At 47.9% G+C, this 17,632-nt stretch overlaps 1 protein-coding gene across 3 annotated transcripts in view; it reads right to left on the bottom strand.

Moving 5' to 3' along the window:
- Window positions 1-5,101: 5,101 nt before the first annotated feature.
- G3BP2 (G3BP stress granule assembly factor 2) overlaps window positions 5,102-17,632 on the bottom strand; it is a 45,457-nt gene continuing 32,926 nt past the window's right edge. For all 3 annotated transcript variants that reach the window (XM_038758921.1, XM_038758920.1, XM_038758922.1), the window contains 4 exons: window positions 13,634-13,736; window positions 11,060-11,188; window positions 8,852-8,970; window positions 5,102-8,186 (listed from right to left, as the gene is read on the bottom strand). In XM_038758921.1, the coding sequence (XP_038614849.1) occupies window positions 7,902-8,186; window positions 8,852-8,970; window positions 11,060-11,188; window positions 13,634-13,736 (636 nt within the window). In that variant the 3' untranslated portion in view covers window positions 5,102-7,901. The remainder of the gene's footprint in view (window positions 8,187-8,851; window positions 8,971-11,059; window positions 11,189-13,633; window positions 13,737-17,632) is intronic.

Below are 17,632 nucleotides of genomic sequence, written 5' to 3' on the forward strand. Positions count from 1 at the left end.
TTACTGTGTGCAGAGCACTGGACTAAGCGCTTGGGAAGTACAAATTTGCAACATATAGAGACGGTCCCTACCCAACAGTGGGCTCACAGTCTAAAATGGGGTTGAAGACTGTGAATCCCCCATGGGACAACCTGATCACCTTGTAACCTCCCCAGCGCTTAGAACAGTGCTTTGCACATAGTAAGCGCTTAATAAATGCCATTATTATTATTATTATGATGATAAGATGGAAGCAGGTTGTCTGTCTCCCCCCTTCTAGACTGTGAGCCCATTGTTGGGTAGGGACTGTCTCTATTTGTTGCCAACTTGTGCTTTCCAAGTGCTTAGTACAGTGCTCTGCACACAGTAAGCGCTCAATAAATACGAATGAATGAATGAATAGTAAGCGCTTAATAAACGCCATCATTATTATTATTACCTAAATTTTTGAAAGCGCTCTGAATCCTGGGATTAATTTTGCAGCCAGTGTTCTAGACTGTGAGCCCACTGTTGTGTAGGGACCGTCTCTATATGTTGCCAACTTGGACTTCCCAAGCGCTTAGTACAGTGCTCTGCACACAGAAAGCGCTCAATACGATTGATTGATTGATTGTCGGAACAGAGCCCGTTTTCCCTTGGGGCGTGATGACTCCAACGTAAAGTGCAAGTTAAATTAAATTGCCAAGTCTGTTTGTCAAATTATCATCCCTCGCCTCCCTAAAATGAGAAGCAGCGTGGCTCCGTGGAAAGAGCCCGGGCTTGGGAGTCAGAGGTCATGGGTTCAAGTCCCTGCTCCGCCAATTGTCAGCTGGGTGACTTTGGGCAAGTCACTTCACTTCTCTGGGCCTCAGTTCCCTCACCTGTAAAATGGGGCTGAAGACTGTGAGCCCCACGTGGGACAACCTGATCACCTTGTCATCTTCCCCAGCGCTTAGAACAGTGCTTTGCACATAATAAGCTCTTCCTTCTAGACCCTTAGCCCACTGTTGGGTAGGGACCGTCTCTATATGTTGCCGACTTGGACTTCCCAAGCGCTTAGTACAGTGCTCTGCACACAGTAAGTGCTCGATAAATACGATTGATTAATAAACACCACTATTATTATTATTATTATTAGAAAAACTGAGGCTGATGTGACTAAGTGTCAATAGGCTAGTGTCTGGATTTTTTCAAACTGAATCTGACAAGACCAATACCTCGTTCGGGATCTGGAAAAATACAAAACAAAGGCTCTATCAAATAAAGAAATGAGTTAAACTGAGTGTATACTAATAAAAAGATTGCATTTTGAAATAATAATAATAATAATGATGGCATTTATTAAGCGCTTACTATGTGCAAAGCACTTTTCTAAGCGCTGGGGAGGTTACAAGGTGATCAGGTTGTCCCTCGGGTAGTTCACAGTTTTAATCCCCATTTTCCAGATGAGGTCACTGAGGCACAGAGAAGTGAAGCGACTTGCCCAAAGTCACACAGCTGACAATTGGCAGAGCCGGGGTTTGAACCCCTGACCTCTGACTCCAAAGCCCGGGCTCTTTCCGCGGAGCCACGCTGCCTCCGTACTTCCCAAGCGCTTAGTACAGCGTGCTGCACACAGTAAGCACTCAATAAATACGATTGAATGAATCCCCATTTTCCAAAACACGTAATGGGCCTGAAAAGTGAAGTGACAGCCTGTAATAATAATAATGATGGTATTTGTTAATCAATCGTATTTATTGAGCGCTTCCTGTGTGCAGAGCACTGTACTAAGCTCTTGGGAAGTCCAAGTTGGCAACATATAGAGAGGGTCCCTACCCAACAGTGGGCTCAGTCTAGAAGTCTTCATCCCCATTTTCCAGATGAGGTAACTGAGGCCCAGAGAAGTGAAGTGACTTGCCCAAAGTCACACAGCTGACAATTGGCAGAGGCGGGATTTGAACCCATGACCTCGGACTCCAAAGCCCGGGCTCTTTCCACTGAGCCACGCTGCTTCTAGAAATTAAAAAAACTAAAGAAATTTAATTTCTTTCTTTCTAGAAAGAAATTCCACAGGTTCCAATTTAAATTAGCCAGCAATCATTTTTACATTTTTACTAGATTTTCCCATATCGTGCTCCTGTTGTCCAGGCATCGAATGCTTTCGCCAATTCGTGCACATATTTTAGTCTTTAAGTCCCTCCTTTCATGGGTTCCGGCTCCAAAGCAAAATCAGTAGGCTACAAAATGTTCTCGTTCGTCCAGTGCTCTGCACACAGTAAGCGCTCAATAAATACGATTGATTGATCGATTGACAGCAGGAGTTGGGGAAGACAGCTCAAGAAAAACCACGACAACGATTTAATAATAATAATAATAATAATAATAATGGCATTTGTTAAGCGCTATGTGCAGAGCACTGTTCTAAGCGCTGGGGGGGATACAACACGACAACGATTTAATAATAATAATAATAATGGCATTTGTTAAGCGCTATGTGCAGAGCACTGTTCTAAGCGCTGGGGGGGATACAAGGTGATCAAGTTGTCCCACGTGGGGCTCACAGTCTTCATCCCCATTTTACAGATGAGGGAACTGAGGCTCAGAGAAGTGAAGTGACTTGCCCAAGGTCACACAGCGGACATGTGGCGGAGTTGGGACTCGAACCCATGACCTCTGACTCCAAAGCCCGGGCTCTTTCCAATGAGCCACACTGCTACTCTAGTGAAGATTACTAGTTAGTGAAGATTTACTTCACTAACACTCCAAATTTTAAAAATCTCCCTTTTCCCCCATCTTAAAAACCCTCTTAATCTCCCGGCCTGCGATTTTGGGAAGTTATTGATGAAAAACCTCCACCTCTAACAGATATTTCTCGTCAAAATTAGACTTTACAGGGAAGACGCTCGACAATCACTTGAAGCAGTCTGGGCTAGTGGAAAGAACACAGGCCCGGGAATCGAAGGACCTGGGTTCTAATCCCGGCTCCACCTTGGGCAAGTCACTTCACCTCTCTGAGCCTCAGTTACCTCATCTGTAAAATGGGGATGAGGACTTCTTCTAGACTGTGAGCCCACTGTTGGGTAGGGACCATCTCTATATGTTGCCAACTTGGACTTCCCAAGCGCTTAGTACAGTGCTCTGTGCACAGTAAGCGCTCAATAAATACAATTGATTGATTAACAAATACCATAATTATTATTATTACAGGCCGTCACTTCACTTTTCAGGCCCATTACCTCTTTTGGATTCATTCAATCATATTTATTGAGCGCTTACTGTGTGCAGCACACTGTACTAAGCGCTTGGGAACTGCAAAGGCAGCGTGGCTCCGTGGAAAGAGCCCGGGCTTAGGAGTCAGAGGTCATGGGTTCTAATCCCAGCTCTGCCACTAGAGAGCTGGGTGACTTTGGGCAAGTCACTTCACTTCTCGGTGCCTCAGTTCCCTCATCTGTCAAATGGGGATGAAGACTGTGAGCCCCACGTGGGACAACCTAATTACCCTGTATCTCCCCCAGCACTTAGAACAGTGCTCGGCACATAGTAAGCGCTTAATAAATACCATCATTATCATTATTACAGGCCGTCACTTCACTTTTCGGGCCCATTAGATCTTTTGGAAAATGGGGATTCATTCAATCGTACTTACTGAGCGCTTACTGTGTGCAGCGCACTGTACTAAGCGCTTGGGAAGTACAGAGGCAGCGTGGCTCCATGGAAATAATAATAATAATGATGGCATTTGTTAAGCGCTTACTATGTGCAAAGCACTGTTCTAAGCGCTGGGAAGAGCCCGGGCTTAGGAGTCAGAGGTCGTGGGTTCTAATCCCGGCTCCGCCACTTAGCTGGGTGATTTTGGGCAAGTCACTTCACTTCTCGGTGCCTCAGTTGCCTCATCTGTAAAATGGGGATGAAGACTGGGAGCCCCACTTGGGACAACCTGATTACCCCAGCGCTTAGAACAGTGCTCAGCACATAGCGCTGAACAAATACCAACATTATTATTATTACAAATCAACAACATATAGAGACGGTCCCTACCCAACAACAGGCTACTCCCTCCTACTTAGACTGGACGTCCCGTGTAGGACAGGGACTGTATGCAACCCAAATAATTTTTATCTATCACCACGCTTAAACCAGAGGTTGGCACGTGGCTTTACACGTACCATAATTATTAGCATCACCAACCCTTCGACGTCACCAACCCGGAAAAACTGCTTTAAAAGCCTCACTCACTTCACAACGAAGTGTACACGCCAGACAATTCTCATTTGATTTTTTAACAAGAGGCTGAAGTGCGTGTCCACATCAGATTACACCACACGAAACTGCAATTTAAGCCCCCAATGACTTAATTGACCATTTCTCCCTCCCGGTTCTTCCAAGGGTCTTGAGAGAAGTGGGTTGGACTGTCCATCTCGTCACAACGAAGTGTACACGCCGGACAATTCCCATTTTATTTTTTTAACAAGAGGCTGGAGTGCGTGTCCACATCAGATTACACCACACGAAACTGCAATTTAAGCCCCCAATGACTTAATTGACCATTTCTCCCTCCCGGTTCTTCCAAGGGTCTTGAGAGAAGTGGGTTGGACTGCCCATCTCGTCACAACGAAGTGTACACGCCGGACAATTCCCATTTTATTTTTTTAACAAGAGGCTGGAGTGCGTGTCCACATCAGATTACACCAAACAAAATTGCAATTTAAGCCCCCAATGACTTAATTGACCATTTCTCCCTCCCGGTTCTTCCAAGGGTCTTGAGAGAAGTGGGTTGGACTGTCCACCTCGGTCCTCAACTCTGGGAAGCCAATCCAGGAAACCCAAATCCCACCCGAAACCCCTCGACACTCTCGTATCGCCTCAGCGCCTCGTCCTTAAAGTACAATTAAACAGTCCATCCGGATTACATCTTTCCAAAGTTTTAGGAAAGACGGTTCATCTTCCATCACCCTGACCTTCTCTCCCCACGCTGTCTCCCGCTCAATATTCCGAATTTTCCCCACCCACCTCCCACAATTTCTTCACTTTGGCCAAAATGACCACCCCTCCAGGATCCCGAGACCACAACTTCACCCGATTTACTTTCGTTTGGCATCCGGGTGCTAGAAATGAACAATCGCCCTCGGGGAAATTGAATTGAATTAGGGACATAGATAAATGCTGCAGACATCAGTAGTTTATTGTATGTTTAGTCAAAACACATTCAAAATGGAAACTCAAAGAATACGTTCCACCTGAAACAATTAACTAGATTCTACTAGCAAATAATGCTTAACACATTACAGCAATAAAGATGGTAATCCACTGTCTTCTATACCTACTAAAGCCAAGATGGTCAAGCCAGGTGTGTCGAAATAGGTCGGTAACGATGGAAAGAACACTAGCAGCGATAAATCAGCAACTAACGGGAATGGTGAACGAGTCTGCTACTTTGCTTCGAGAGGTACATTTTCTAAAAGAGGGACAAGAATGTTAAAGTCCACAGTACGGTAGGTGAGCAATCACCATGTAAACTTCTCTGTGTGATGTTTCAACTGTTTATTCGTGAGACTTTAAAGAAGCACGCCTGAAGCTGAATGGCTCTTGGCTCTTCTAGTTTTCTATTACATTTACATTTTCGATGACTTCTGGTGCCGGGACACACTTTATAGGACGGCAGGGCAACATCTTGGGTGGGAGGAATAACAGGTGGGGTTTTGAAGAGGGGAAGGAGCCGGAGGACGGGGAGGGGAGAGGACGAGAGAAGGGGGAGACACCAAACAGAACACTGATGGTAAACCGCTTCCCACCGAGCAGTTCGGATAAAGACATCAAAGCTCAAAACCAAAGTCACGGTTTCTGGTGAGGGCTTCAAGTACGACACCTAACATCTGAGAGCGTAAAAACCGTCTTCAACAGAAAAAAAAAAGACCTTTAAAACCTAAAAATGGTAACCGTGAGAAATCTGCGTCCCGGAAAATACATGAAATAGTGCAAGACTTACCAACCGACACGGAAGACCTCGGTCTTAGAAATTCTGAAACTAGACGGATGTCATTTCGCTCACGTTGCCTAGCGTGACCCAAAAAGCGCAACTTCGGCTTAGTTTACCTCATCAGCGACGAGTTGCCGAGTTCAGAAATGGGCCGCTGCCCTGCCGTGCGCATTTTTTTTGCTAAAAGTCGCAATGTGACGAGGTCTCCCGTGCTTCCACGCAGATTTGGGGAAGGGGGTGGGGGTGGGGGGCGGGTTTCACACACCTCCCCCTCCCGATCCCGGAGCGTCCGAGACCGGCGCCTACTGAATGCTACAGCACGAAGCTGGATAATACCCTTGGCTACGTTTGCATTTTACCGGAATGTTCTAAATAGACGGAAATCCAGCAATTGCAAACCTTCCTCACAGACTTAAGATCCTACGGGTTTATTAAAAAAATAATCATAAAAAAAGGATGTCGTCCCTAGCCTTAAATTCGGAGCCAGATGGGTGTTGACATCGGTTGAGTTGTGCAAAATGACAGTTCAAAAAAAAAAAAAACCCAAAAACCTAAAAAAGGCAAACACTTAAGAGCTGCTGTTCTTTCCTCTGAAAACTGCAGTATCCTCATTTTTTATACGGGTACTTTGACTCTAGATCCAAGTAAAAATGAGGAGGATTTACGTTAAGTTGATTGACGATGCAAGCGCCCCTCCAGCGATAGCTCCATTAACGTTCACGTTCGTGCTATTTCAAGGGAAAAGTCGGACCCGGAGATTCCTCAGACCCCCTTTCTCCTCCTCCCTTTCCGGTCCCCGCTCCGGCCCCCCGGGCTTCCCCCTCCCCAAGAAAGCATACGACATTGTTAACTGCAGAGCAAGATCGACACTCTAGTCACTTTTACTGATTTCAAGATACTGCGATTTTTATACAATCCGATGATTCTTTTTTTTTTTTTTTAAAACATTTTGTAGCTGTTGGGCTTTGCAGCACAGCAATCCATACACTCTACTGTACAAAATCACCAGCGAGACTGGAATGATGTATCAATTGAAGGCACCGTCATGCTAATTACATTACCGGAGAACTAAAATACGGTAAGGACCATTTTCACTGTACACAGCTTAAAGAAGGGAGGGGAAAGGGGGAGGAGGAATATGTGGAGCAGTCGGTCAGCCGCCCCTGTATTGGAGAGGGGCGGGTAGAAAGATCTTAGATAGGAGCTACTAAGCCGGCCTAAGACCGTAGTTATGAAGTTTCTGGATCCTGTTATTGAGTTCACGACTAAATGGTTTCCTTCCGGACTCTACTTGTAGTCTCGTTAAAGGTCTGCGTCTGCCCGCGCCACTTCACCAACTACTCTCTACCTGAACAAGGTGATGATGATGGCTATTTTTTTTTTCTCCCTGCTGCCTCCTCCCGCGGATGCCAATGTAAATGAGTTCGGAGTACCCATTAGTGCATTCTGCCGAGCGCGTCGCCCGAGGTTTTCGCTTTTTGGGTTTTTTTCCTGTTGGTTTCTGTTTGGTTTTTTGTTTTCGAGCCAAGTGTTCTAAAAGGCAAGATTCTCCAATTGCACAAACTGCACTACTTTCGTACGTTTCCAAAACGGTAGTAATAGGCAGGAACGGCAACGCTTAAACCAAATGTGCAGCAGAGGACTGGGGGGCTGAAAGGACCTGGGTTCGGTTGGGCGTGTCCTTTTGAGTTCTTTTTGGGTTGCGGAGAGTTTAAGATAAATGGTCGTTTCTCAGTCCTTATTCTCCAAGTCTAGATTTATAAATTAACCGTGTGAATCCTGTTGCGAAACTGGGGAGAGAATGGCCACCTCAATTGAACCGGTAACCAAAGAAATGATCGAAAAAACAAAAAAAAAGGCTGTGTCACATTCCAAAGCCAAAAAAAAAAGGAACGAGAATGCAAACACGACGAGTAATGGGGGGGCCCCCGCTGAGGGGGGGGGAGAGGGGTCTGCCGGCGGTGGGGTTGGGGGGTGGGGGGTCTCAGCGCCGTTGTCCAGTGAAACGGCCTTCCATCTGCCCGCTCCCTCTGCCCGAGCCGAGTTTCTGGGCCATGCCGCCTCTCGGGGGTGGGCCTCGCCCGTCGCGGTCGCGCATCATTCCTCCGCCGCCGCCGCCGCCCACTAGGCCCCGAGGGCCACCGGGGCCTCGGTCGTTGCGCCGGATGTCCCGGCGCTCATCCCCGCCGCCCCGGGTCTCTCGCTCCCTCGCGGCTCTCGTTTTCTTCTCCTCGACGTTCAGGCGCACTTCCCCGCGGAACATGATCGGCTTTGGAGGGGCGAGACAAGGGTGGACGGTTAGCGCTCAGTGAACGGCGCGTGGCTTGCCCTCTTCAGAAGAGGAAGACAAAAAAATTAACCGGTCCCAATTTGGGTCTCCCCTATGTCGGCGGAAGAGGGAAGACAGGGAGGAAAAGTGACCCGTCACCCACTCCTAAACCCAGGTTGTAGTAAAACAGATCGATGTGGCACTGTTTTCCCAAAAAACAAACGCACCCGGAAACCACATTCTCGCGGGTCGCTTTCAACCACATTAAGCTGTGATGGCCTGCTAGCCAAATAATAATAATAATGTTGGTATTTGGTAAGCATTGTTTTAAGCCCTGGGGAGGTTACAAGGTGATCGGGTTGTCCCACGGAGGGCTCGCAGTCATAATCCCCCTTTTACAGATGAAGGAACTGAGTCCCAGAGAAGTGAAGTGACACGCCCAAAGTCACACAGCTGACAAGTGGCGGAGCCGGGATTTGAACCCATGACCTCGGACTTCAAAGCCCGGGCTCTTTCCACTGAGCCACGCTGCTTCTCCAGTGTAACCAAGCAGAAGCGGGCAAGTGAACCAATCGATGTAACTCACAATGACGGCCACGAGGCCGCCTGAATCCCGCTCTAGGAGTCCGATCTTTACCGCCAGGAACAGTCCACGTCATACTTACTTTTGCAACTAAGATTCTCTGAACGGGCTCAGAGTCATCAAAAACCACAAAGCCAAAGTTTGGTAGCTTCCCTCCGACTCCCTTAGTATTGATGCGAAGCTCCACCACATTTCCAAAACCTGAGAAGGCAAACACGGATCACACAGAGCAGTCCAGTTGAATATATATATTCAAGCAACTTGTTGTTTTTAAACCATTTTAACCTCTGAAAAAGGCTCACTTTTGTTTGTCTTTAACTCTGAAAATATTACCAGGGGTATAGAAAACAGCAAGATTACTCTAAAGCTACTACCGGTGGGAAGCAGCACGACCTAGTGGAAAGAGCCTGGGCTTGGGAGTCAGAGGACCTGAATTCTAATCCCGACACCGCAACTTGTCTGCTGGGGGACTTTGGGCAAATCACTTACCTTCTCTGGGCCTCAGGTCCCTTCTCTGTAACATGGGGATGAAGACTGTGAGCCTTTATGGACCGTGTCCAATTTGATTAGCTTGTACCTACCTTAATAATAATAAGGGCGTTTTTTGTTAAGCGCTTACTATGTGCCAAGCGCTGTTCTAAGCGCTGGGGTGGATACAAGGTCATCCGGTTGCCCCGACTGTCACAGTTTTCACCCCCATTTTACAGATGAGGGAACTGAGGCCCAGAGAAGTGAAGTGACTTGCCCAAATCCACACAGCTGACAAGAGGTGGAGGCACTCTAATGCATAGTAGAGTATCTGGCACCCAGTAAGCGCTGAATATCATTAAAAAAAATCAATTGACGACTAGATGCCTCATTAGCATCTTTATTGGAGTTCCTGTGGCTGGAACCCATCAGTGCTGAGAGAGCGCGAGTGTGTGTGCTGCACTCACACACATCCATCCTTCTTCTAACACGATGCTACTGGTAGTGAAATCTTGGCCGTAACGAGCCGATGTAGCCGAAAAGGGCCAACACACAGCTAACAAAGTCCAGTGCTCTGCACACAGTAAGCCCTCAATAAATACGACTGAATGAATGAATGAACAATTCCACTCAAGGGCACGGCTAGTTGGAGACGGTGCTTTAAGGCTCATCTTTTTGTGACAATCCTCTGCTCTGTCTCACCGTCTGAGGCAGGGCTTCACAGTCTCTTTATAACATCTGCCCCAACCCTCCCAGCTGGTGCGTGTCCCTTTGAAGTTAGCGTCCATCCCCTCTGTGTCCCGCTCGGTGGAAGGCCTCGATGCCGACGGGCTGACCGTCCCAGAGCCAACTCTTAACGGGCAGAGCCGGCCACGATGCTGAACGTGGCTCTGGATGACGCTTGGGAAGCCGCTCGAGAAGCGGAAGGTTTTCTCCAACTCCGGTCTCACGGTCCCATGCGGGCCACACGCCACTCGGGGTTTCAGGGACCATTACTCTATGACGTCCCACTGTCACAAGCTCTGTCATTTTCCACCCGACCCACGCTTCCCCTTTTGGATGTGGTTTTCCACGTCTCCATCTATCCAGCCACCGCTGGACGGCATCCTGCCTGAGGGGCAGGATTCCGCGACAGCACGGAGCCGCGTGGCCGCTCTGCTCCACGATCCATCGTCGTTGGCCTGCCTTCTTCGTACGTGCACCTCGGAGAGCGCAGTCATCACCCAAGGACTCTCGCAACGAGGAGCCTTGCCTGCCTTGTACAGGGAAGGGAATTTTGATTCCAGCTTTCAAAGCCTCGGATCTGCCAGGGCTGGATCGGGGCTGAAGCCAACACTGGGACTCAAGTAAACTATGAGCACGGTTAACTAGATACTCCAACAGGCCGTCACTGCCAATAATCCGGCTACCGTCACCTTGGGCCCCGTGTTCGTCCTGGCTCAGCTCTCAGACCACTGCTTTCTCTCTCTCCCGCTCCTCCTACCCTCAGCTTGGGCCTAGCCACAGTTTAAGGGAAGACCCTACTCTGCTGCTACCCAACATTGCTCCTGACCCCAGACATTTCCAAGAGGGGACAAAAAAAATAATAAAGAACAAGCATTTTTTTAAAAATCACAGAAGAAACGGGTAGACTTGGAAGAGAGTGACTTAGCACCATGCTAAATGATTTTGCGGAAAGAAACTGTGGTGACTATCTTTGGTTAGCAGTAAAGAGAGGAGAGAAGTGGCAAAGCTGGATTGCCAGGCTAAATTACTATCAGCATGTTATCTCTTCCTCCGCCTTTTCATTAACCGTAACTTCGAAATCGCTTTTAAGACTTACTCATGAAGAATTCCTTTAGTTCATTCTCGTCAATGTCATGGGGCAAGTTGCCAACAAAGAGTTGGTGGCTGTCCGGATAACGAATTATTCGGCGGTTTTCCGACTCGTTCTGCTCCATATCTCCGCGGCCTATTTACGATCAAGGTGACAAAATATGGCCGAGTTTAGAACACAAGCCCACAAGTCTTTCTCTGTTCCTTACAAAAATTACTTAAAATGTAGCGCAATAACCGGGCAACTATCTCCTTCTCTGCTTCCTGACTCAAAAACACTGGGGAGAAGAAAAGGGTCAGACACAGGCTTTAATGTTATCAGGCCTCCTTGTGAATTCCCAAGACCCACCAGATTCTCTGACTTAAAAACGGGTAAAAAGGAATCAATGGCTCAAAGTCCACCCTTCTTTACAGCAGTATACTTAGGGAGGGAGATCGCTTTTGTCATTTATCAGTGGCTATTGATCTTCCCCCGCCTGGGGAGCGTGATATTTGGTGGTACTGTGGAAAAAGTCACCGAGTGGAAGAGCCGGTTTAAATTCCGAGGACCTTTTCAGCATGACTGGGCATCCTTCAGCCTGCAGGCCGTCGATCAGTCCTCCTGGACGGTACCTTTGTGGACTTCCCTTCCCTCAAGGCATCAAGATTATACCTGTCAGCAAAGGATCTGCGCGGCTATCTGCTCTACTACGCCCGCTGAAAGGTCCCATTCCACTCTGCGGGATAAACATCACGGGGGGAGAGACACCCTGTTTTGGGGTGGGGGGGGGGGGGGGGGTATCTGGCCTGTACGCCCTGTTTTCTCCCCCTCCGTTCGTGGAGCCGATAAGAAGAGCTCCAGCCCATGCCGCCGGGCACAATGTACCGTTGTCTTCACATACACAGGACGTCGGTCAAAAATGTTACCAGCTTTTCAAAAAGCTCCATTTACACGAACTAAATATTTTTTCTCCTCCCTGCCGCCCCCACCGCCACCCCGATTCAGATTTGTGTGTGTTCAAGACGATGCATTCATCCAAAGGTGATGGGAAAGAAAATTTTGATAGGTCAATTGTGGGGGGAAAAAAAACATATATATATATAGTCGGTCTTTTGCAATCTTTCCAATGGAGCACTCCTGCAATATGCAGTACCTGCTTAGATCCCACCTTTCAAATGCCTTTTGGCCTTTTATATATATATAAAAGTCGGTCTTTTAATTTCATTTAAGACGATGCATTCATCCAAAGGTGATGGGAAAGAAAATTTTGATAGGTCAATTGTGGGGGGAAATATATATATATATATATATATATATATATATATATAAAGTCGGTCTTTTAATTTGCAATCTTTCCAATGGAGCACTCCTGCAATACGCAGTACCTGCTTAGATCCCACCTTTCAAATGCCTTTTGGCCTCCACCAGGAAAACTCAACTTCCAAGGCAGCTTTCGCTTGAGAACCAAGCGCTTGACGTCTCAACGACCACACCTCCTAAAAGTACGTTGCAATCTCCCCCTCTAGACTGTAAGCCCGTAGCGGGCAGGGAGCGGGTCTACCGACTCTGCTGCACTGTCCTCTCGCAAGTGCTTAGTACAGTGTTTTGCACATAGTACGCGCTCAATAACTACGACGATCCTGAAATCCTAAATGGCAGAAGGCGGCTAGGGCCAGTCGAGAACCTAATTCAGATAGCCCCTGTCTGCATTCCTTTCTCCCTCATTCAATCGTATTTATTGAGCGCTTACTGCGTGCAGAGCTCTGTACTAAGCGCTTGGGAAGTGCAAGTCGGCAACATAGAGAGACGGTCCCTCCCCAACAACGAGCTCACAGTCTAGAAGTTCTTTCCCCGTTTTCCCCCTCACCACCTTTTCCCTTAATTAATTTGGGTCTGAGCCCTCCCGAGCTGAGCTCTGTGAAATTCATTCAGTCGTATTTATTGGGCGCTCACTGTGTGCAGAGCACTGCACTGAGCGCTTGGAAAGTACAATTCGGCCATGGGAGCAGAGCAAGGGCCGCACCAAAGCGCCGACCTGGGCCTGGGATCAGACGGCCGAGCACCACTAGCCACAGACACGGCGAGTCGGTAGCCCCCGCAAAATTCCCAACTAGGATCTCAACTAGCAGGCTATGGTGCCAACAACTCTTCCTTCAGCTGTGGAGGGACAATGTGGAAAAGAGTCAGGCCATCTGTGGCTCGGTTTCAATCACCTCATCTGGAGAGACTCTCCAGATGACAGTGTGGCCGTTCCAAAGGCCTACGGCCTTCGCTCGCTGGGCATTCCAGCGGCTGTCCGGTTAATATTTCCGGTGGTTTGAAAAGACCCTCTAGTCCACAACTCTTCGTCCCGTCGAAGGGCACCACGCTAACAATAAAACACAAAAGACGGGAGCTTGCTGACCGGCCGGGATTTAAGCTTAATCCGTCCGCCTCCGAGGAAATCCCAATCGCTATCTGACACCGGGAAAGGTTCTCGTGGTGGGCGGCCAACGTGTCTACCGACTCTACCGTGTTATCCTCTCCCAGGTGCTTAGTACAGTGCTCTGCAACACAACAAGCGCTTCATAAATACCACCGATGGGTGGACGGACGGTTTACCTGGCCGAGGCCCCCTTTGGGGAAACCCAGGTCGTTCCCGTGGACGCTGTTCACGCACCCGAGGGGGCTGGGACTGAACTTCAGGTTTCGTTTCGACTCTTGGCTGAAAGAGGAAGAGAAAGGCCATCGGATACCATCCCAGTCCGAAAGAAGGCACCAAAACCACAATTCCGTACAATTCACGGGCATGCACAAAATGTTTCAATAGTCTAATATAAATCGTGACCTAGTTATGTGAAAAAGGAATTGCTTCGAAGTGATCTGTACCAATCTAGGACTGTAGGGGTTGGCTCTTCCTATTCTGTTCCAATTAAGTCGAACTTACAATTAGTAGCCGGGTCTATCTTTTCGGCCGAACAAAGAATTAGAACTGGGGATGTGGGGCGGAATCCCTAACAGAAATCGCTACCTGGCTAAGAAGTCTCTGAGGAGAACTGCTTCCTAAAGCACCAAGGGCTCCCGTGTCGGTGCATAAGAATGGGAAGAAATCAGAGTTGGAGGAAACACTCATTGCCTACTTCATTAACTGTATCAATTTTGACTTTGAAGAATTAGCTACCAGTTGAGAGAAACCCGGAAGACTTTCCTATTTTTCAACTGTGAATCATCCTAACAGCTTAACAGCCGCACCATAAATAAGTAAAATTAGAACCGCAGTGTCTATGAATAAAACTCTGAAGTATTCAAGGAAACGGGGAAAAAAAAAACCCAAATATACCACACAGCCGCCATCGCTAGTGGCTAAGCTCCCTGCCACTTGCTTCACAAATCACGTGCAACTTGGCATGTCCAGATAACGCTTTGAGGTACTGGTTTCCCAAAATGCTACCAACTTAAGAAACCCTGCACTGAAAACCATTTAGCCTCAAATCCACCTAATTATAGGGGAAATCTTGATAGAATAAGATTTCAACAAGTGGAAACAAGTGGAAACAACGGCCTTGGCAAAATGACTGCCGAAAGCGAAAAAGACGCACTATTATAGTCAGAGTCGTCTCCAAGACTACCTGTAACGGTCTGGGTCTGTTTGCTTTAATCTGTAGGCGACCTCGAAAAACAGGTTTGTGAAGAGCAACGGAAACCCAGTTGAAACGCCCCCGACCCCATCCTCCATCTCCCGTTGAGAGTGAGGAGGGGCATGGGAGAGCGAGAATCAGGAACTGGTGTGGTGTCCCTCCCTTTCTTCAGTGCTCTTTCCTGAGGCTCCCTGGAGCAGGGGGATGAGAGAACAACAGCCATCCCGAACCGGGATTCATTCAAGGTGGTGCTTGGTTCAGGCAATCCCACTTCCCCACGTCCCTGCCAGGGACATTAGGACGGGATCTCAGAGTCCCGGGGGAAATGGGAGAAAGAGAAGGTGCAAAGGTTGAAGTATAAAGCCAACTAAATCAGGCTGTGTGGAGCGCATGGGTGCGCGTGGCTGGGTTCTTACGTGTATCTTCCAAAAAGTGTTGTTACACAGAGTAAGCGATTCGATAAGGGTATTTGGGGGGGGGGGGGGGGTGGCTTTTATTAATAGCTACATCCCACCTATAAAAGTACTTGCTTCTCTAAGCTGAACATAACCAATTTAATCGTTCAGGCCCCAAAACAGCTTCCACAAGAATTCAGAGCTAATGAATACCCTCTGCTGCTATCAACTGCCCCAAAATATGCCCGCTGTAATTCAGTTAAACCAAGCGGTTCACAGTCATAAGCAACTGATTACCTGTGAATTCTCAAGTCCCGCCCAGACACTGTAATCATTTGGGTGGGTGTTTGTCTAAAACATGATATCTTTTAAATAAAGGATTTTTTTTAACTTTACGGGAAAGGTATTTTTTAAATTTCCAAATTTCAGAAGTCATCTTATATTAACGTTTTTTAAAATGTAAATCTTTCTCTTAGGACAGGAAGGAAGAGCTTTCAGCACCTGCCGTATCCAATTATTTTGGTTCAGAGCTGGACACCAGAGTGAATACAATCTTGGGAGAACTGGGAAGGAGGCCTACATTTCAGGTGCTAAAAAGCAGAGGAAGTTCTACAGCTCTTCTCTCCAAACAAATCATTTCCTACCACTGAGGCTTTTGATACAAACAGATGATGGACGGGAGAAAAATTATTCCAGTTATCCAGTATTCTCTATCGTTTAGGAGTGACCAGCACTTTTTACTCTGGAAAAGCAGCATGGCTCAGAGGACAGAGCCCGGGCTTGGGAGTCAGAGGTCATGGGTTCTAATCCCAGCTCTGTTACTTGTCAGCTGTGTGACTTTGGGCAAGTCACTTCACTTCTCTGTGCCTCAGTTTCCTCATCTGGAAATTGGGGATTAAGACTGTGAGCCTCATGTGGGACAACCTGATTACCTTGTATCCCCCAAGGGCTTAAACCAGTGCTTGGCACATAGCACTTAACAAATGCCATTATTACTATTATTATTATTATTAAAAAGGGGCTTCTGGGTCCAGCCTCAGTTCATACGAGAGCTGGGGGAGAAACCAAGGAAAGGAATCCATATGTCTGGGCTACTGAAGGAGAGTCCTACCTTGCCACAGGCATGGGTCACACAAGGAAGATTTCAGGGGGAAAAAAAAAGCAGGGGTGGGTGGGGGGCAGAATGTCATGTCATTCTATGGCATTCACCCAGACATCAAGTCCTGGGTCTAAATTGAGAGGCCACAGCTAGAAAAACTCACAAATCTTTAGGATGGTTCCGTGATTTATTAAAAAAAACCAAAACAACAAAAAACAGAAACTGGAGGATGGACAACTGAGCCCCACGTGGGACAACCTGATCACCTTGTAACCTCTTCAGCGCTTAGAACAGTGCTTTGCACAAAGTAAGTGCTTAATAAATACTAACATTAAATGAAGGCATTGGGCCAACGTGTCAGAGCCCAAGTGAAGAGCGGTCATTACTTGAAGGGGTACTCCATGTGAACTCAAAACGAAAGAAAGGGACTGCCAGCTAGTTACAGCTTCCCTAAGACACATGCATTAACACAAACAGCCAATCCCCAAGAAACCTATGTACGGTAGAACGGCTAAGGGTTCACTCAAAGCATTTGCCATGAACAGCCTAACATAAGGCCTATGTTAACATCTGAAAGAAGCGGGTATAAGAAGCCGCAAGCTGGAATTTCAAAACGAGGCTTGCTGTGAAAAAGACCGCTAACTCGACTATTACTAGGAAAGTAGCCAACACCCCCCAAACCCCCCGAAATCTTGGGGATCTGATCCTCATCCAAGAAAGCTTACTGTCCCTGTAACGCACTGTTTTCAGCCTAACTGGAGACCCTTCAATTCCTCGAGACTCTGAAGTTGAATGGGTTGGTTCTCCTCACTGTTTAAACCAAGAGGAACTCACTGCAATTCGATGTATAGCAGACCTGGAAAATCCTGCCCAGACCTCTCGGAAAACCAAAACCCGTCAGATGACCTCGATAGAGAGCAGCCTTCTGACCCGACTTTTCTTCGTGAACTCTGCCTGATAGGTTAAGACGGCCGGCCCCGATTGGCGACAGGCTCCGGCCCTCTGGCTGCAGCTGAAGCCCGGGCCAGAAGCAGAGTCTCTTCTGCGGCCCCTTGTTTTCCGATCCAGCTGTTTCCCGATTTAGGTCACTATTCCTGAGACCCACGCAACAGCAGGCCTAGGTTCTCTGTCTGCCACCCCCGAGAGGCACAGAACCGCGGGGAAGACGGGACTCCTGTCTTGGAAGCAGCAGCAAGCGGGTAGAACAGATGCCTCTGAAGGGAGCGTTGCCAGCTGCTGCCGCTTTAGCATTTGGGCATCTGTTCTGTGGGACCTACCCACACTGGGGTTCTGGGCATTGAAATGGCAACACCCAAACTGGCTGGGCAACAGGGCGTTCGATACCACCCGGGTTTCGACAGCAGTGGTCCGAACCGGGCAGAGGAAGCAGTCGGCAATGCAGTTCGTTCACCTCGGGGGCCAAACACGATGCCCACTCACTATGTCCACTAGAGAAGCAGCGTGGCTCGATGGAAAGAGCCCGGGCTTT

The sequence above is a fragment of the Tachyglossus aculeatus genome, chromosome 17, assembly GCF_015852505.1.
Source record: "Tachyglossus aculeatus isolate mTacAcu1 chromosome 17, mTacAcu1.pri, whole genome shotgun sequence".
Lineage (NCBI taxonomy): Eukaryota > Metazoa > Chordata > Mammalia > Monotremata > Tachyglossidae > Tachyglossus > Tachyglossus aculeatus.